This window comes from Cibotium barometz, chromosome 22 (assembly GCF_041138505.1).
Source record: "Cibotium barometz isolate CiBa-2024 chromosome 22, ASM4113850v1, whole genome shotgun sequence".
Classification (NCBI taxonomy): Eukaryota; Viridiplantae; Streptophyta; class Polypodiopsida; order Cyatheales; family Cibotiaceae; genus Cibotium; species Cibotium barometz.
Window position 1 is genome coordinate 1,212,429 of NC_141067.1, and position 21,760 is coordinate 1,234,188.

The 21,760-nt window shown below is 48.4% G+C and overlaps 1 protein-coding gene across 2 annotated transcripts in view; it reads left to right on the forward strand.

Annotated features, from left to right (window-relative positions):
* Positions 1 to 584: 584 nt before the first annotated feature.
* Positions 585 to 21,760, forward strand: part of LOC147626146 (phosphoglycerate mutase-like protein 4) — a 72,158-nt gene continuing 50,982 nt past the window's right edge. Inside the window, exons 1-3 of one of the 2 annotated variants that reach the window (XM_086816254.1) lie at positions 587 to 732; positions 828 to 878; positions 959 to 1,072. In XM_086816254.1, coding sequence (XP_086672380.1) covers positions 619 to 732; positions 828 to 878; positions 959 to 1,072 — 279 coding nt within the window. In that variant the 5' untranslated portion in view covers positions 587 to 618. Of the gene's footprint in view, positions 733 to 827; positions 879 to 958; positions 1,073 to 21,760 lie in introns of both variants that reach the window. The other variant, XM_086816255.1, reaches the window with a different exon arrangement.

A 21,760-nucleotide genomic window follows, 5' to 3' on the forward strand; every position in this document is an offset into this window, starting at 1 on the left:
TGGCATGATGATACATACAATTTGCTAGAGAATGTTATGATCACATATGCTTCATCAATGAAGATGTTCTTTCAATTAAGATGTTTTTTTCCAATTAAGCTTTTCCAAGCATGCCTATTTTGGGTTTTGAATTAACCACTATGGTCATGGAGAGGGGTGAGGTGTGCAGTCAATGGCTTATTTATTGTTTTCCCATTTAGGTTGAATTAAGCCTTTTTTTTCCAATTTAGGTACATGATTAAGTTCAATACTTGCCAACTTGCGGCTTGATCATGATAGCTTCATCATTGCATTCAAGGTCCAACATGGTCCCTTTACTTGAAAGCAGTTTTACCATGCCTTGTATCTGTTGCCACTTACAAAGTTTTCCTTGTTCAGGTTGATTGATCTTTTACTTGTTTTATGTCATGTGCAATGAGAGGACTCCAGTAATGATTGCTTCTTGTATGGCAGAGCTTGGACGTATTAGACTCTATCTTGAAGCATGTTGCGGGCAATATAAGCAAGGTATTTGTCATAGAGCCGCGAAATGCAACTTCCCTTGTGACCGTCAAAATCGCTTGGTGGCCGCCCAGCAGCAGTGTGAATGCGCCCTACGGGACCAACAACTAAGAGAGCATGCTACTCCTCCTTCTCACAAGGATGGCAACTGAAGAATTCCTTGGGGACGTGTCGGAGTTGATCGTGGTGCGCCATGGGGAGACCACCTGGAACGCAGCGGGCATCATGCAGGTGCTACATCTCTCCCATTCTCTCTCGCGCGCGCGCACACACACACGAGCAAAATCATGTCTTCGCATCTCCTCATTCCCCTCTTTGCTGCGTAGGGACAAGCGTCATCGAGCCTAAACGATGTAGGAAGGGAGCAAGCCCACGCGGTGAGTACTTTTCCTCAGGAACTCTCTCTCTGAGCTTAGTGTGCCCACTGTCTCACTTACAACTGTAAGAGCTCGTTTAGGTGGCCAGTCGCCTCTCCATGGAGCGAGTTTCGCTTGCAGCAGTCTACTCTTCAGATCTGGAGCGAGCAGCGGAAACTGCAAACATCATTGCCAGCAAATGCCACGCCACACAAGTGATCTACTCTTCACTTCCATCGTGTGAAGATAAAAGTGAATGCCTTTTTTCTGTCATAGATAGATAGAAGATGAAAGTAATCAAAGGCATGCCTTCATGTAAAGCCTTAAGAGGATGTCTTCCGTGAACCCCTTTGTATGCACAAGCGACTACCACCCGAGTTGGAACAAACTTGCCAGAGACCAGGATCATTTCAGAAGTGTGCATTTTCCTTTCAATCATTTCATCACGTTGTGTCAATGGTAATGAACACACGAAGGCTCTACCAGGGAGCTGCCACTATCTACGGTTCCAGGACCGATCATCTCAGGACCAAAATTGTCACCATTTCAACTTCAGAATCGTGTGAATGATGAAACTGGGATGGAGTCAGGTTAGAACACATGAGCCAATATTCTCATCATAGATGACGAAAGAGCTTTTTGGTTGGGTCTCGGCAACATGTGTGCAAGCTCCCAATGGTGGCAACCAGGACCTACCCCTACTGTTGTGTGCTCACATGGTAGCATCAGCCTAGGCTTAGAGGATACATGTCCATAATACATGCTTCAAGACCTTGGGATGCACTGTGTTGATCAACTTTATTTTTTTTTTCAGACAGGGATGGTTAAATGCACAGCTTCGTGTTGTGCATCTATTTGTTATGCAAAACAATGGGATTTTTGAATGTTAACATCTCCATTAGAAATAATCCCTTGGTTGGGAAGGTATTTATTATGCCTGCAGGAACAATGGAAGAGGAGATGATTCTTGGACGATTCTGGATTTGCGCCAGCAACTGTCACATCCAATGGGCAAAACGGGAAGTACAACTCAATGATGGCAAAGAAACCATCACCCTCCGATTATGGATTTTTGAATGTTAACATCTCCATTAGAAATAATCCCTTGGTTGGGAAGGTATTTATTATGCCTGCAGGAACAATGGAAGAGGAGATGATTCTTGGACGATTCTGGATTTGCGCCAGCAACTGTCACATCCAATGGGCAAAACGGGAAGTACAACTCAATGATGGCAAAGAAACCATCACCCTCCGATTATGGAGTCCATTGAATAAGGGAAAGCAGGCAGTTACATGCGACATGGAGCCACCAATGCCAAGCAAAGTGGACGAATCAACGGAATATGCGTCCCCGTCAGAACATCATCCCCAATCAAGAGAACCACAAAAAAGGCAGTGAATATATGCAGTGAGACAACAATGGATTCCCAAGTCCTAGCTTTAAGCCCAGGGATACTATAATAAGGACAAAACTCCATGGGTGTCAAAGCAGGAAAGCAAAGCTACAGGCAAGAGACAAGGGAACCAATCCAAGGAGAGAAAGTAGCGACCCAGGTACGCCCGAACACCACTCGACGTTCAAAAGCGGTGGGTCAAAAAAGACTTACTAGTAGCACAGGGCTACTATCAAGGAAATGCAAAGGTATGGGTACCAAAAACCAACCTAAGATCCAATGCTGCGTGTACCTTAAGAAGAACAGAAGAGAGTGTCATAACCCTGTGAAAATGGAACAGCACAAGTGTGGGCATGGTGGTTGCTGAGCAAAAATATTAAAAGATTCACATTTGGGGTGTCCGGACAAATGAGAATGATGTGTGGACACTTCAGATGTGAAGGGGGACAAAAATATTAATGTTTTTAATGTTTTATCGATGGTTGCCCCTAGGCCTTAGTGGCCCCTAGGGAACTTTAATGTTTATTAAAGTTGGGGCCCTAGGACATTTTTGGGGAGAGGCCACTCCACTTTTGGAGTTGCATGCCTCTCTCTCTCTCTCTCTCTCTCTCTCTCTCTCTCTCTCTCTCTAGCTTTTGGGGAGTCGTGCAAGAAACAAGCGTGGAAGAGAAAGGGGAAGTTGGTCGACTGTTGGTTGTGGTTTTTGCTGCTGATTACTGTGCAAAGTTGGCCGTACAGTCTACGTGTGCAGGCCGTACAACAAGTACAGCAGTACGGCTATTGCAGATTCTTCTGCTGGTACAGGCGACGCTGACAGGCTGAGCAGGTACAGGTGTTGTGGGTTCTGACAGAAGCTGTGCTGCAGGTACAGTCGTACGGACAGCAGGTACAAGCAGCTGTACGACTGCTGACAGGCGACTGGCTGCATGTATAGAACTGTACGAGCTGGTACAGTCGGGTACAGAGGTCGGTTTTAGGCAGTGCAGGCAGGTACAGCTGCCATGTGGACTGCTGGTACAGGCTGTATAGACAGGTATAGTGCTGAATTACTGACCTGTACGGACAGGTACAACATCTTCACTTGCAGGCAGAGCTTTTCCAGAGCTTGGTTGGTGCAGAAGTCAAGTGATTGCAGGGGAAAGAGTATAAACAGTCGTTGTCAAGTGGAGACTGGTATGAACTGTTCCACGGGTGCAGAATCACGCACTGACTTGGTAAGCTCTGAACTTGTTCATCTGTCTTTCTCTCCATTGGCTTATGTCTGCTGCAGAGTTGTGCTATCTGGCCCCTTGTGAGAGGAGGGGTATGGCAGATTGAAAAGGGTGGAAACAGAGATTGGACATTGAATGTATGTTTGTGCTGAGTTGTGGAATCATGTGCATGAGATATGCCAGATGTATGCTTAAGGCTGTCCTGCTGAATGGTCTTGGCTGATCAGAGGGAAGCACAGAGTGTTGCTTTGAGACACAGATCTGTGTGTGTGAATCCTCTGTGCTAAGAGGTATTGTGGGGTGCCAGATTGGACATACAGGTGTATTCTCTTGGTTGGTTTTGTAGTACTCAGCCTTACATATTTTTGAAATTAAATAAAGAAATACCGCAAGGGGCGCCAAGCTTTGGGGCCAACAGGTGTCGTTCTCTTTTCAGATTTGGGGCACTCTAGCTCCACTTAAATTTGTTTTCATATCTGGACTACAAGTGGAAGGGTGACTGCTAGTCTACCGCACTTTGGTTTCTACCAGAGGCCGGTTTCAAGGTTCCGTCCCCGAGACCTATCATCAACTTTATTAAGGGGGTGAGCTCGTGGTTGCCTCGAGGAAAGTCATCGCTGAAAAATTCAGCAACATGTCTGATACAGAAGACGAGTACTTTTATCATGAAGAGGAAGAGCAAGAGACCTCTCCTGAGAGAAATGTATCTGAGGATATTCTTGCAGGAGAACAGGCTGCAGATGTTGAGCAATATGAGGATGTAACACAGCCAGAAGATGTGCTTGGTAAAGAGGAAGATGATGCTCAGTTTAAAAATCGTTTGGCTAGTGTTATGGATGTGTTTATGCAGCTCACACAAAGTGAGAAGTTTGCTGAATTTATGAGATCCCGTACAGAGCCCGAAAAGAAGAAGAAGAAAGTGCGTTCTAAGAACCTTCCTCAGGGTCATAGTGGTGCCTTCCCACAGGATCCATCTTTTGGACAGTTTCCAAACATGCAGCATGCTTATGGTGCTAACTCTCAGAGTTCCTTCTTTGGACAGCCATCTATTCCTCAGTAGACTATGCATCCAGGTTATTTTGGTGGTGGCTCGGTGTTCCAATCTATGACTGGGGGTTATCCTCAGGGAGGCATGGGTATGCCAGGGACTTTTGGAGCAAATTTTCAGCCTGGAATGCAGGGGAATATGTATGGTGATATGCAGTCCAGTATGCAAGGAAATATGTTTGGGGGCATGCAACCTGGAATGCAAGCAAATATATATGGTGGTATGCAGCCAGGTATGCATAATGGTATGTTTGGAAACATGGCTGGAATGTATGGCATGCCAGGCGTGGGAATGGGTAATGTTGACCCTATGATGGGCATGAATGTTGGGGGCAGCAATCTTGCGAAGCCACTTCCATATGATAATCTAACGCCTGTGGGTAAGGCGAAAGATTATAAGGAAGGGGGAGCTGCTGCGAAATTTGATACATTCAGTGGAACCAAAGATAAATTAAAAGCACTTACCTTTTTACAGCAGTTTGATGCTGCTTTTTCTGGTGGGAATTACACAGAGTCCTCTAAAGTGAGGAAAGCTGCCACTTTTCTCAAAGGCAATGCTTTGCAGTGGTGGTCTATGAAACCGGCCTCTGATAGAAAACCAGAGTGCGGTAGAAGCAATCACCCGTCCACTTGTAGTCTAGATGAGAAACAAAACACAGATTGGAGCTAGAGTGCCCAAATCTGAAAACACAGCGACACCTGTTGGCCCCAAAGCTTGGTGCCCCTCGCGGTATTTCTTTATTCAATTAAAAATAATATGTATGGCTGAGTACAACACAAAGACCAGCCAAGAGTTTACACCTGTAAGTCCAATCTGACGGCCCACAAATCCTTCTCAGCACAGAGGATCTATGCACACAGATCTGTGTCTTCAAACAACACACTGTGCCTCCCTCTGATCAGCCAAGATCACTAAGCAGGCCAGCCATGGGCATACATCTGGCATAACTCAAGTGCATGATACATCTTCTCAGCTCAAACATACATGTGCTGTCCAATCTCTGTCTTAATCCCTTGTCAATCTGCCATACCCCTCCTCTCACAAGGGGCCAGATAACACATATCTGCAACAGACATCAAGCAGTAGAAAGAGAGATAGATGAACAGAAACAGAGCTTACCAAGTTCAGCTCGTGAAACAACACTGGAGGAAGCAACAGCACCAATCTGTGCTTGCAGGCACTTGAATCCACAACCCTGCTTCACACGTGTGCTTGCACTTGCCTGTATCCTCCTCCTGATGCTCACTCCTATACTGTCCTTGAAAATACAGATCTGAAAATCAGCACTGTACCCGTTTGTACCGCCTCGGGATACGTGCCAGGAGTTGTACTTGCACAAACAGCCGGCTGTCCACTCTTGTACCTGTCTGAATCAGAGTAAACAGTCTGTCCAGCACCTGTTTGCACCACCTGCAGCAGCCTGCAGCAACTGTACTTGCTGTACTTGACTGTCCGTACACTGTACGGCAGTCGTACAGTAGGGTACGGGCTGTGTACTTGCTGGTACAGCCTGTACTGGTCTGTGCGCAGAGTATCCAGCAGCAGTTCCTGTGCGCAGCCAGCAATAGAGGAGAAAGAGAGAGAGAGTGCTTGCACAGTTCTGGCCGTACAGTGCTGTACGGCTGATTCCACTCAGAAAAACAGCAACAGTACACAGCAAAACAGCAGCCACCTCCCTTCTCCTGTGCTTTTCCACGCTAGAATACATGCGCATGAAGGAACTCCCACTTTTGCTACACGACTCCCCAAAAAGGGAAGAGAGAGAGAGAAGAGAGAGAAAACTCCTCCCCAAATTAATCCCTAGGGCCCCAACTTTAATAAGTTCCTAGGGCCACTAAGGCCTAGGGGCAAACTCCAATAAACATTAAAACTTAATGTTTCTAGTTCCCCCCTTCACACCTAGGGATGTCCACACATCTTAAACTCTGTCCGGGCACCCCCCATGTGAATCATAAAATATTCTGACTCTGCAACCACCATGCCCACACTTGTCCTGCTCCATTTTCACAGGGCCATGACATACCCCCCTCTTGAAAAATGGCAAGCGTCCTCGATTGCATTTTGGTGATGCATCAAAATATCCAAAGTGAAATATACAATATGGCAAGATCAGCGTCCCAATCTCTCTGAGCCATACACATGTATCAATATTCACTGCAAACCAATGGCATGGTAATAGTCCAAGTTGTATACCACTGTGAACCATACATATCCACAAAAATACCATGTGACTAGTACACATATATCATAGAAGTCCCATAAACAGATATACTGTCAGCCTCAGTACCTTCGGGTGAGAGAAAATCTGCACCAAGCGACCTCTAGATGTCATCTGAGCCTGTCTGTATCAAGGGAGTGGAGGGGCTACCCCCCTCTTGAGCATCAGGTAATGCTCCAGACCCATGCTCTGCTGAACCTGAATGAGCCACAATAAGAGTCGGCTCTAACTCAAAGGCATCGAGATAAAGCTGCAAAACCTGAGGTGAATCTGTTAAGTCACCTTCCTCCATCCACTTCGCATCCATCGGTGAATAGTTCTTGAACTTCACAAGATAGCGACGGGAAACTTTACCTCGTACCTTCCTTTCTTTATGTGCCAGTATCTGCTCTGGAATCAGAACCTCATCAATACCTCTATGACCTGCATACGGTGGAGCATGACTTTCAATCATAACCTTGAGTCGCAATGGCCTGGTAACACACAGTCTGCCATGCATCAATAAAAACCCATCTCTGAGAGTGTAATGCTCATGCCGCTGACCCTCAGACATCTGATCATACAACTTTTCAAAATCCTCATCATGGGCATACTGCTCTTTCATTTCATCAAGCTCATGATGATAAGCAAGTGAAACTGCAGAGACCTGTGGCTTGCGTGACAAAGCATCTGCCACTACATTCTTTTTGCCTTCCACATGCACAATCTGGAAGTGAAACATCGACAAAAAGTTTGCCCAACGCATATGCTTCTCTGAAAGCTTAGTCTGCGTGAGGAAATAACGCAAGGTCTGATGATCTGTCTGTACAGTAAAATCAGCCCCAAGCAAGTAGTGTTTCCATGTAGAAAGAGCGTGAATTACAGCCAACATCTCTTTCTCATACACCTGTAAATGCTTCTCAGCATCTTGCAAAACTCTACTCTCATAGGCTATCACATGTCCCTCTTGCATGAGAACTGCACCAATGCTACTTCCACATGCATCACACTGGACAACAAAAGCCTTTCGGAGGTCCGGTAACACCAATACTGGGTCCGAAGTAAGCTTTTCTTTGAGCTTTTTGAATGCTGTAATTTCCCGATCAGCCCATCTAAACGGAGTTGCTTTCTTCGTCAAAGCATGAAGAGGCGAAGCAATTTCAGCAAAGTGCCGTATGTAACGCCTGTAATAGGAACACAATCCTAGAAAGTTGCGTACATCATGCACGGTCCTCAAAGCTGGCCAATTAAGTATTGCTTCCACCTTTGCTGGATCCATACGGACTCCATGACCAGACACAATATGCCCCAAGAAATGTATCTCCTGCAAGAAAAACTCACTCTTCTTGCCATTAACCACCAATCTATGATTTCTGAGTTCTGCAAACACAATGGCCAAATGCCTTCTATGCTCTTCCTCAGTTTGTGAATGCACAATCATGTCATCAAAGAATGTACCGACAAACTCTCTATGAGGCCTGAAAATCCTGTCCATCATTCTGTTAAATGTGGCAGGCGCATTCGTTAAACCAAAGGGCATAACCAAGAACTCATACAACCCAAACGTGGTTCGGAATGCTGTCTTATGCACATCCTCGGGTCTAATGCGTATCTGATGATACCCGCTTTTCAAGTCAATACGACTAAAAATTGTGGAGCCCTGTAAGCGGTCCAAGATGTCATCGATCCTCGGTATGGGGAATCGATTCTTGATGGTATTCTTATTCAGCGCCCTGAAATCTATACACATGCGCCAAGAACCATCCTTCTTCTGCACTAAGAGCACAGGTGAGCAAAAGGGTGATGAGCTAGGCTGAATCAACCCCTTATTCAATAGCTCCTGCACCTGACTCATAATCTCTTCCTGTTGGGCTGCACTAACACGATACGGCGGTCTATTCGGTGGAGTACTACCAGGAATCAGATCTATGGCATGATCTTCTGGCCTCTCAGGAGGTAATTCTCCTGGCAATGACTCGGAAAAACAGTCTTGAAACCCACTTAAGAAATCAGCCCTGTCCTTATCTAACATTGACAAATTAGACTTAGACTCATCATCCTGTGCATCCTTTACATAAATCAAGTACGCGGAAAGATGCTTTTTCATTACTGATGAAATCGCCGAAGCGGATACAATAGGAACAGATTTCCCTTTGAGTTTTACATCCAATACATGCTCTTTCCCTCTATGAGTCAGAGTAATTTTCCTATTGTAAGTATCCACCACCGCATGTACCCTGTGGCACCATGGCATCCCCAACAAAACATCACAGCCATCCAAAGGCATGATGAAGAACTCCTCGCTGTCCACATAACCCTGCAAATGAAGCCGAAGCTTCCCAATAATAGGAGTAACGGGTTCTGCATACCTTGGACAAGCCATATTAGCCTCATGTAACGGCCCCATCTCCTCTGCGCGAATCCCCAATCGGCCAGCCAAATCTGGTGAAATGAAGTTCGCTCTAGCACCTGTGTCAAAGAAGATCAAAGCATTCTGATCTCTCACTTTGCCCCATGCCCTGCACAACTCTGTAGCTTCACCACCTAGCTGCTCCCCCACAAGATCAGGAACTAAGCCTGCAGAAGGCTTTGGTTTCTTTGGCTTGGGCTCTCCTTTATTGTCAGGGTCCTTTTTGGACGTTCTTTTGGGACAATTGAATGACATATGCCCCTCTTCAGTACAGTAAAAACACTTTTGAGCATCTCTCAAAGCCTGTCTTTCCTCAGAAGTCCTTTTGGGCATTGGCAACTTCTTATACTTTGTCTCTGAAGACCCTTTAGCATCACGAGAAGCATGCCCAAATTTTTCAGCTTTCTTGCTCAATTTCTTACTGCCCTTAAATCCAGATGAACCACCTGTGAGTAACGCATTAGCTGTCATAGCATTTTCAATCATCTGTGACATGTTCGTTACTCTTGTCTTTATACAATAATCTCGTACCTCCTTGGGCAGCCCACAACAATACTTCTCTACCTGCTCAGATAATGGCACAGCACGATAAGAAGTCACTGGGAGTAGAGCTTCCCAAAACTTCTTGTTATAATCCTCCAAACTATCACACTTTGAAGCATCCAGCTTGTGCCATGCGGTCATAACATCCACCTCAAATGTAGACGTGAGCCATACGGAAGAGAAAACCTGTTTGAATTGGACCCATGTGGTGGGTGCTATGCCCTGCAAAAGAAGAGTAGACCACCACTGCAAAGCATTGCCCTTGAGAAAAGTGGCAGCTTTCCTCACCTTTGAGGACTCTGTGTAATTTCCACCAGAAAAAGCAGCATCAAACTGCTGTAAAAAGGTAAGTGCCTTCAATTTATCCTTGGCCCCACTGAAAGTGTCAAACTTCACTGCAGCTCCCCCTTCCTTGTAATCCTTCGCCTTGCCCATAGGCGTTAGATTATCATATGGAAGTGGTTTCGTAAGATTGCTGCCCCCAACATTCATACCCATCATTGGGTCAACATTTCCCATTCCAACACCAGGCATACCATACATCCCAGCCATGTTTCCATACATTCCATTATGCATACCTGGCTGCATGCCACCAAACATATTGCCTTGCATCCCAGGGTGCATGCCTGCAAACACATTTCCTTGCATACCGGACTGCATACCACCATACATATTCCCTTGCATGCCAGGCTGAAAATTGGCTCCAAAAGGCCCATACATACCCATGCCTCCCTGAGGATAACCCCCAGTCATGGATTGGAACACCGAGCCACCACCAAAGTACCCTGGATGCATGTTCTGCTGAGGAATAGGTGGCTGTCCATAGAAGGAACTCTGTGGGTTAGCACCAAAAGCATGCTGCATGTTCGGAAACTGGGCAGGAGATGGATCCTGTGGAGTGGTACCACTATGACCATGAGAAAGATTCTTTGAACGAACCTTCTTCTTCTTTTTCTGGGGCTCTGTGCGGGGCTCTGAGCGAGATCTCAAAAATTCAGCAAATCTCTCACTCTGTGTGAGCTGCATAAAAGTATCCATAACACTAGCCAAGCGATCTTTGAACCGAGCATCATCATCCACATCTTCTGGCTGTGTTACATCCTCATAAGGCTCAACATCTGCAGCCTGTTCTCCTGCAAAAATATCCTCAGATACATCTCTTTCAGGAGAAGACTCTTGCTCTTCTTCTTCATGATAGAAGTACTCTTCCTCTGTATCAGACATGATTGCTGAATTTTCAGCGATGGCTTTTCTCAAAACAACCACGAGCTCACCCCCTTCAGAAAGTTGATGATTGGTCCCGGCAACCGGAACCTTGAAACCGGCCTCTGATAGAAAACCAGAGTGCGGTAGAAGCAATCACCCGTCCACTTGTAGTCTAGATGAGAAACAAAACACAGATTGGAGCTAGAGTGCCCAAATCTGAAAACACAGCGACACCTGTTGGCCCCAAAGCTTGGCGCCCCTCGCGGTATTTCTTTATTCAATTAAAAATAATATGTATGGCTGAGTACAACACAAAGACCAGCCAAGAGTTTACACCTGTAAGTCCAATCTGACGGCCCACAAATCCTTCTCAGCACAGAGGATCTATGCACACAGATCTGTGTCTTCAAACAACACACTGTGCCTCCCTCTGATCAGCCAAGATCACTAAGCAGGCCAGCCATGGGCATACATCTGGCATAACTCAAGTGCATGATACATCTTCTCAGCTCAAACATACATGTGCTGTCCAATCTCTGTCTTAATCCCTTGTCAATCTGCCATACCCCTCCTCTCACAAGGGGCCAGATAACACATATCTGCAACAGACATCAAGCAGTAGAAAGAGAGATAGATGAACAGAAACAGAGCTTACCAAGTTCAGCTCGTGAAACAACACTGGAGGAAGCAACAGCACCAATCTGTGCTTGCAGGCACTTGAATCCACAACCCTGCTTCACACGTGTGCTTGCACTTGCCTGTATCCTCCTCCTGATGCTCACTCCTATGCTGTCCTTGAAAATACAGATCTGAAAATCAGCACTGTACCCGTTTGTACCGCCTCGGGATACGTGCCAGGAGTTGTACTTGCACAAACAGCCGGCTGTCCACTCTTGTACCTGTCTGAATCAGAGTAAACAGTCTGTCCAGCACCTGTTTGCACCACCTGCAGCAGCCTGCAGCAACTGTACTTGCTGTACTTGACTGTCCGTACGCTGTACGGCAGTCGTACAGTAGGGTACGGGCTGTGTACTTGCTGGTACAGCCTGTACTGGTCTGTGCGCAGAGTATCCAGCAGCAGTTCCTGTGCGCAGCCAGCAACAGAGGAGAAAGAGAGAGAGAGTGCTTGCACAGTTCTGGCCGTACAGTGCTGTACGGCTGATTCCACTCAGAAAAACAGCAACAGTACACAGCAAAACAGCAGCCACCTCCCTTCTCCTGTGCTTTTCCACGCTAGAATACATGCGCATGAAGGAACTCCCACTTTTGCTACACGACTCCCCAAAAAGGGAAGAGAGAGAGAGAAGAGAGAGAAAACTCCTCCCCAAATTAATCCCTAGGGCCCCAACTTTAATAAGTTCCTAGGGCCACTAAGGCCTAGGGGCAAACTCCAATAAACATTAAAACTTAATGTTTCTAGTTCCCCCCTTCACACCTAGGGATGTCCACACATCTTAAACTCTGTCCGGGCACCCCCCATGTGAATCATAAAATATTCTGACTCTGCAACCACCATGCCCACACTTGTCTTGCTCCATTTTCACAGGGCCATGACAGTCTACTCTTCTTCTGCAGGGCATAGCACCCACTACTTGGGTACAATTTAAACAGGTGTTCTCTTCCGTATGGCTCACATCTACATTTGAGGTGGATGTTATGACTGCATGGCACAAGTTGGATGCTTCAGAGTGTGAGAATTTGGAAGATTATAACAAGAAGTTTTGGGAAGCTTTACTCCCAGTGACTTCTTACCGTGCAGTGCCTTTTTCTGAGCAGGTAGAGAAGTATTGTTGTGGGCTGTCCAAAGAGGTGCGAGATTATTGTATCAAGACTCGAGTAACGAACATGTCACAGATGATAGAAAATGCTATGACAGCTAATGCGTTACTCACTGGAGGATCATCTGGGTTTAAAGGAAGTAAGAACTCGAGCAAGAAAGCTGAAAAATCTGGGCATGCTTCGCGTGATGCTAAAGGGTCTTCAGAGACGCGGTATAAGAAGTTGCCAATGCCCAAGAGAACTTCTGAGGAAAGACAGGCTTTGAGGGATGCTTGGAAATGTTTTTACTGTACTGAAGAGGGACATATGTCATTTAATTGTCCCAAGAGAAAGTCCCAAAAGGACTCTGACAATAAAGGAGAGCCCAAGTCAAAGAAACCAAAACCTTCTGCAGGGTTAGTTCCTGATCTTGTGGGGGAACAGCCAGGTGGTGAAGAGACAGAGTTGTGCAGGGCATGGGGCAAAGTGAGAGATCAAAATGCCTTGATGTTCTTTGACACAGGTGCTAGAGCCAACTTCATTTGTCACGTGCACACCATTCAGGTGTACAGTGACATGGCATCATTTTCGCATCATTAGCATCATCAGGTATTTTACTGGCATTTATGCAATTTTATAGGCATTTTACAGGCATTTATGGGGCAGCCGACAGCAGTTGTGGACATGGCATCTGGCCGATAGCACTTATGCTGGCCGACCAGCAGCATGTTTGCATATATATACAGGCGCCTCTCCATTTAGCCAACCAAGCTCATCATAGCAGCATTCAGTCCAGTGTGCTCCAATGCATCTCCTCCAGGAAGCTTTGGGAGCAGCATTTCCAGCCAACGCATCAGCATATGCAGTAACGCATCATCTTCAGCAAACGCATCATCATCAGTTCAGTTCAGCCCATCAGATCTGCAAACGCATCTGCGTTTCATCATCAGGTCAGCATAACATCTGTTCCAAAGCCTCCCTTCAGCGTCTCCTTCCCAGGAGACAAGGGAAAGATAGTGGACAGCAGTTTTTTTTTTTTTTCCGAGAAAAGATCCTTTCATTAGTTATGTAAAAAACGCCCGTAGGGCTACAAAAGAGATCTCTGCTGCTCCTAACAGTGAGAAGAGCAGTGAATACATCATGGCAGCCCGGGAGACTCTCCCTAGGTGCTGCAAAATACAAGCATCAGTCTAAAGGACTGAGCGGCTAAATCATACAATGGGGGGGGGAAAGAGCTAAACAGGTGGCCTGTAGTGCCAACGGGGGGATCCCGTGTGTAGGGTGTAGAACGGGCCGCAGCGCCAAGTGGTATGAAAGGCCTGGCGCCGTAAGATCGCCTCATCCGAGTCTCCCCGGATGCGGTCGTACTGTCCTCGCAGGGTGTGGATCAACTCCTGCCAAATCCCCCGAACAGTCTCTGCTGGTGGCTCCAATCTCCCCTCAAAGGCCGTGAAGCACCGGGCCCTCCAGGTGAACCAGATGGTGAGGCTGCTGAGGAGCTCCCATTGTAAATCCCTCTCCTGTGTCCAGCTGGCGGACGAGAAATCCGGTGCCGGAACCAGGCGAGGCTGGCCCCTAATAAATCTGATGGCCTGACTGCCCTGCTCCATCTCATAGCCCATAGCAGGGCCTGACGAAGTCGACCAAGCAGCGGCACCCCACGTAAACATACCCTCTGGAGAGAGGGGGGCCAGAATACGCAGCATCCGCAGCCAAATCTGCTGTGCCTGAGGGCAGTCCCAAAGGCAATGTCTCTGTGTCTCCATAGGGTGGCCGCATCGGACGCAGGCCGCCGGAAGACCGCTGTAAACAAGCCAAGTGCCAACTGCTGAGCCCCTGTGGGCGACCAGCCACTGAAAAGCCGAGATCCTGCGGGCCTGTCGACTAGCCCAGAGCCGAGCCCAGAAATCCTCCAGGAACTCCTGTGATAGTCCCTGCAATCGCCAATGCCCCGCTGCCGCTGGAGAAACCGTCCTCCTCGCCGTCAAGATATGCCGTCCCAGCCTAACAGTATACTGGAAAAATGTGATCTCTGTGGCCTCAAGGGATGCATAAGGATCATGCCACTCGTACTCTCCGGGGTCCCACTGCAGCCGGGCCAAGGGGCGCGCTGCATATGCCCATATGCGCCAATCCGGGAGCACGTCAGCAGGGTCGGGGTCAATATGCCACTTCCGAGAAGCGGCAGCCACTACCCGAATCCTCTGAAAGGTGCACTCTGTAACCAAAGGCGACTCCACCTCCACTCTCTGGAGTCTGCCCTCATCCTGAATCTCATAATAGAGGCATCTGCCATCCTCAGTGCTAGCTCTGACAGCAATCAGGATCTCCAACTGTGTAAAGGCTCCCATCCACCGTGGGGCCACTGGCTCGAGAGGTGTGAACCACTCCTCTGAAAGTGCCTCCTGAATATCATCCCTCATAATCAATCCCCCTCTGAAGTGACTCAGCCTCTCCACCTGGGTCTCCTCTGGTAGACTGCAGAAAGCCTGCCAGTCTCCAAAACTACGAGCTGGGCCTGCCGCTAAAGGTCCCCAGGCTAGACGAGGCCGAGAACCCAGCATATGACCCTGCTCTGTACGAACCGCTGGGCTCCAGATGAGCGGCTGCCTGGCCCGCTCCTCAACACAAGAAGGAGGCCGCTGAGAGAGCCCCGGTCTCAGCAGCTCCCAAGCTCTCAGGATACTCAAAGCAAATCTGTCCTCCCATCCTCTACTGAGGCCTGTCCTCCTCATCTCTATGAAGATCCAGCGAATCTCTGGTGCCCAAGTACCCCCTGCAGGAGGCGCCCGGGCCTGCAGTCGCTGCAAGAGGAGCTCTTTCCAAGGCTCAGCGCCTGGAAGCAACCCCCGAACAATAAGCTTCCCCAATAAGGCTCTACTCTGATCGACTGGATCTATAATGCCCAAACCGCCCTGAGCCAGCGGAAGTGTAATAACTGCCCATGCAACCTTTGCCCGAGCTGGCTGACCGTCCCGCCCAGACCACAGAAAGTTCCTGATCAGCCTCTGTACCTGGCTGATGCAAGAGCTCGAGAAAATCCAGCAAGACGTAATGTACCACATAGTCGCTAACAGCACCTGATTTGCCACCACCACCCTCCCAGCCAAGGATAGTTGAGCTGTACTCCAATACAATAGCTTCTTCCGAATGCTCAGAAGAAGCGGGGCAATCTGCTGCTCAGGTGACAAATCGAGGCCAATCTGGCATCCCAAATACCGCACTGCTGTGCCGGGAGGAATCCATCTAAAACCGGGGTCCGGACTCCATGCCGGAGTGGGAGCACTACTGATCCAAAAGGCCACTGTCTTGCGCCAATTGATCAATGCTCCCGAAGCTGCACTAAAAACCTGGAGCGACTGCTCTGCCCGAATAAGATTGGCCTCTTGGCCATGCAAAAATAAGCCCGTGTCGTCTGCAAACTCAGCATCAAGCAAATCCTCCCCCCGGACTGGGAGCTGAAGTCCTCTCAAACCAACCTCCTCTGCCGACAAATACATACTCATAGCCTCCGCAAAGAAGAGAAAAAGGAAAGGGGCGAGAGGACACCCCTGACGGACTGATCTGGTCAGCTCAAAACTCGGCCCCCGACCTCCTGCAATCAGCACCTGGCTGCGAGCTGTGGAATACAAAGCTGCCACCCCTCTGATCCATCCTGGCTCAAAGCCCAGGCGTAGCATAGTGCCCTCTAAGAATCCCCAATCAACTCTATCGTATGCCTTCTCAAAATCGAGAAGCATCACGACCAAGTCCTCGCCAAGAAACCTAGCTCGGGCCGTCGCCTCCCAAAAAGTAAAGATGTTGTCAAGGATACTGCGCTCCTTGACAAATCCTGTCTGAGTAGCATGAATCAACTCCCCCAGGAAGGGCTGGATCCTCAAACGCAAGGCCTTTGCCAAGACCTTGTAGACAGTATTGAGGATCGTAATAGGCCTCCAATGCCGAATATCATCAAATGCATCTGCCAGACAATGCATACCATGGAGTATAGACTATAAAGCATAGTCATCAAAAGCAATGGCATCAGAAGACATCTCTGCAGGCAATGAAGATGTAAGTGTCAAGGCTGACACATGTATAGCCAAATTGGCCTGATCCGCACCTGTGGAAGAAGATGCTAGCTTCTTCTTTTTTTCACTATAAAGCATAGTCATCAAAAGCAATGGCATCAGAAGACATCTCTGCAGGCAATGAAGATGTAAGTGTCAAGGCTGACACATGTATAACCAAATTGGCCTGATCCGCACCTGTGGAAGAAGATGCTAGCTTCTTCTTTTTTTCACTCTCAATACGCTTCCTGCATTCCTCTATGGTGTGCCCTGTTTTCCTGCAATAGTACAGCGCGTTTTCTTTTCAGGCTTGTCCTCTGTCTTGGGAGGATTCGATAGGCTAGGTTTAGGCCCAGATCTATTCCCACGAAAAGGAGGAGCCATTGCTGACTCAGCAGACATCATGTTGTTCCTGTTGGAATGAGATTGCTCTTCACTGAGCAAGAGAGTTACAAGGTTGTCAAAAGTGACCGCATTAGGTGCATTGCCATCCAACAACCACAAAGTGGTGCCAAATGTCTGATAAGAGTCAGGCAAGTTGCGCAAAACTGTCTGAACAAGATAGCTATCTGTCAAGACCTCATCAATGTTAATGAGCTGCTCTCGTAGGTCCTTCACATGCGTAAGGTACTGATCGATAGAGTCACCTTCAAGCATGAGGTCAGTCTCAGGCTTGCCCTGAAGGTAAGCTACACGAGCCTCATTGCGACCTGAATACAACGCCGCCAAGGTATTCCAAGCACCCTTTGTAGTGGTGCAAGAACGAATGTGCGGAATGATATGCCTGCGGCACGAGAGAGCAATCAATGCATGGGCTTGAGCATCCCAAGTACACTGCTGCTGAGTAGGAGAAAGACGAGGAGGTGGACCTGCAGGAGGAGGAGCAGGAATCACTTCACCTTCCGCTGGAGCAGGTGCAAGAGGACGCTCCTCAGTGCCATCCACATACAACCATACATTTTTGGCAACCAAAACATGACGCATCATATAAGCCCACATAGGGTAGTTGTCCCCATTGAGCTTGTCCTCTTGAGATAGCATTTCAAAGAGGTCATTATTACTGTTGGCCATGACAGCACAGCAAATCTGTCACAAGTCACCACGAGTATGCAATGCCCAGCAAAACCGTAAGAATGCGGGACATAAATAGCAGGATAACCAATGGACTGAAAGGGAACTCCTTCACCACACGAGAAATACATATGCATGTCCCAAATCTGCAAGTGTAGTGCACGATGATGCAAATCTATCAAAGTGTCCACAATGGCATACATATACTGCAGCAAACCACAAATGTATACATGTGCCGTGAAACACAATCAGCTGACACCTGTAAGAGCTGCAAGTGCTCAAATCCTGGCAGATCAAATGTAAATTGGTCGAATGCTCCAAAAATGGGCTCAATGTAGAAAAGCCCTAATTTTTAGGCAACCAATTAGACCACATCTGAACCGGATCTGCACCTGTAAATCTGCTAATGCATTTGTCACCTGTACCAAGTGCTGCAATGCCCAAAATTGAGGGAAATGTCCCAATGCCAACCAAATGTGCCTGCAATACCCAAAAATTTGGAGGAAATGCCCCAATGCCAACCAAATGTGCCTGTAATGCCCAAAATTGCCTGCAAATAGTGCCAATTTCTGCAAAATCAAGTCAATTTTTGCAAAATCGAGTCAATTTCTAAAAATCTCCAAATTTCTAGTGCAATTATGCACCAAATCTGCTGAAATCAATGCCAATGTGTGTCAATGTTGCAATTGCAGGCTCAATGGTGAAAACCCCTAATTCTTAACAGGCAAAATGTGCAATTTCAGGTCAGAAAACTGCAAATCCCTCAAATCTTGCCAATTTTGGGTAGATCTGAAGGTGAATCTGAAGTTGCTTTGGGCAGTGCAGAGCAGGTACACAAGTACAGTCATACAGTACAGGTGCAGGTACGGTCATATGGCGGTACAAGGAGGTTGTACAGGGCACGGTATAGGGCGGAGACGAGGCGCAGGCAGCAGCTGCCCGTGAGGGCGACGGCAAAGGCGGCGGCGCTCAAGGCGGTAGGCGCAGGCGGCGGCGATGGAGTTGAGGCCGGTACGGGTGCAGACGGTGGCGGCTGCACACAACCACGTCAGATCTAGACACGAGGCGCCAGATCTAGATCTGGGGTAGCACGAGCAGGGGTGACGGTGCTAGATCTAGGGCGGCGCGGGCAGGGGCGACGGCGCACAGGGGCGGCCGCGGCGTCAGATCTGGGCCAGGGCAACGGCGCAAGGTACAGGGTGGCGCTGGGAAGCGGCGGTACAATCGGGCAGCGACAACGGCGGCAAACAGGGGCAGCCGATCTGTAGGCGCAGGACAAGGCGACAGCGGCGGCGACGGTGCACAGCTGAGGACAGGGCGGCTGAGGGCGGCGGCGGCTGGCAGCTGAGGGCGGCTGAGGGCAGAACCCTAACCCTAAACAGCAAAGCCCTTTTTCAGCAAAACCCTAACCTGCAAACCCTAATGCAGCAAAACCCTAATGCCCTGATGTGTGCAATAGGCTCAATCTTTGAAGGGCAGCAGGGGGCAAACCCTAATGCTAACCTAACCAAGCTCTGATACCAATGTTGGGTAGGAGGGAAGCTAGCCTGCACACACACACACACACAACCTCAAGCACAGAGAAACGTGGGAGTGCTGGAAAAGATGTACTCAATAATGATGTGAAATGAAAGTACAAGTGAGTACTAAAAGGCCTAGGGCAAAGTGCCCAACACACATAAGTGTGTTCACACGGGGAAAAAACCTGTGTCCAGTCACAGAGAAAAAGTGCCCGTGAGTAAGCTGGGTTCACACCTGAACTAGCCGGGAGTGGACATGACCAACACTCTCCGATGGATCTCTCCCAGTAGCACCCTCTCTCGCCTCTCCACCCCTCCGCCCCCCATCACCGCCTGCCTCATCTCCTCCCCCCCCCTCCTCTCCCTACTTCGTCACCTTCTTTTCCTGCCGCGGTCCCCCCCACCCGCCCTCATCTTCCGAGCCCTCCCTCCCCTCCCCCTTCTGCCTCTCCAAAGCACTCTCATCGCCGCCCAACACCTCCCATCCCGGAGCAGAGGTAGCCGACTGGATCCATTCGTCGCTTGATTCACCGTATCTCTGAGCCGGTGGAGATGACCATTGCCGCTTCCCCCGTGAGGGCTCTTCTGCCAGAGTCCCCAAGTGGAGCTCCCAGGGTCTTGGGATAGCCAGTGGATTATAGTTTCTTCTGATTTCTGCTGACGGAAGGGACCGACATTTTCGAGGAGACAGTAGCCCGTGTTTGGATGTGTGTGGGGTTTTTCACCACTCCAGGCCCTCTACACCAGATAATGGCATGATGATCTTTTCTTTCCCCTTCAGTGCAGCCTCGGGGACAAAGTGGGATACTGAGATGGTAGCAGCTGCCATCCAGGGCCAGGCAGTCGAGCTCTCTCATCACCTTCAAGATCTTCGCATCACCGACATTCTCACCCATTTCTGGCAAGTGACTAGGATGGAGCTTGGAGGTTCTGCTCATCAAGGCCAGGACGGAGAGATGGTAGCCCCCAGTCTGGAGGTGCTGCTTTTTGTCTTCATGCATACTTCTGTCACGCTACCTCTTCCCCCCTCTCACAGATACCTCTACTGTGAAAGATGGAGTCCGGAGCATGCATATGCTTGTGCTCGTACAAAGTGGAGTTACAGGGGCGTGCCTTCGCCCTCACACGGATTGTGACTACTCCCCGTCTAAACCCTCACCGTCTAAACCCTCACCCAAGACTCTTTGAGTGGAGGGCAGTTCCACTAGTGCCACATCACACAGAGACTGATATGCAAATCGTTACTTGGAACATTCAGGGTTTAGGGGGGGCCAGTGCGAGGTGTCCTACGAGGCAAGCTCCAGAGAGCCATGGTTGGGGGACCCATAGTTGTCTGCGAAACTAGTCCCACTCATGAGGTATGTAAAAAACGGTATGGTATGAAACTATGCAAGCAAAACTATTGCGAAACTGTTTTTTTTTTTAATGGCCGTTTTTTTGGGTGACTTTTTTTGTCCGTTTTTTTTCTTCATGTTTTGTTTTATTGTTTTTTATGGCCATTTGGGCAATGGGGGCTTTCTACCTTGTCACCTTCTCTCGACTTTGAATCTCTAAATGTGTACGAATATCTATTTTTCAAGTGCTTTTTAAAGTTGATCGTACCTCTATCGAACTTATTTTTCCAAAATAAAAAGTCCCGTGCTGGTACCGTTTTTTCGTACCTTCGTCTCATTTCATACCTTCGTACCTGACAACTATGGGGGGACCCATAGACATTTTATTCCTTCAGGAGCATCACCTCTCAGAGGGGTGCACCAGCAAATGCGGGAAGATTCTTCCAGGCTAGAGTCACTTTCTGGTCCCCTTCCTTCGGCCCCTTTGGGACGTAGGGAGGGGTGTGTATTTCAGTCAGTGAGCAATTGCTTCCGGCAGTATCTGGCTCAGGAGTCATTGTCTTCGGGCATGCACAGTGGATTACCATTACTATCAGAGAGGATAGCGTTGGCTTCTTCAACGTTTACGCTCCAAACGCTGCTACAGGTAGAGTCCTCTTTTGGAGCTCAGTTAGATAGGCCCTCCCTCAGGCTGACTTTTGGTGCTTGGGTGGTGACTTCAACATGATAGAGGCAACAGAGGACAGACTTGGGGGTGGCATGGCCACAGTTTCAAGAGCAGAGTACTCTGCTTGGGAGAAGATGGTTCTTGCAGTCAAGGGATAGGATCCATGGCATCTTCCAGAGTTTGGGCGCCACCTTGGGAGCCTTCCCTTCTCAAGATCGGATAGGAGGAGCACTGACCCTAACCTCTCCAGACTTGACAGATTTTACATGGATGAGTGGGCTTGCAGCCAAGGGGGTATGATTGGTATTTTGGCAGGCACTACATTTTCAGACCACGCCCCTGGTTATTCTGTCCTTAGGAGGACCCCTAGAGGCATGACAAACAAATGGGCTCGAGGATCCCGGGCAGCCTCATTCAGGACCCAGGGATTTGTAGCAGGATAGAGCAGATATGGGCGGGTTTGGATTTTCTTTCAGGCTCTGCTATGCGTATGGT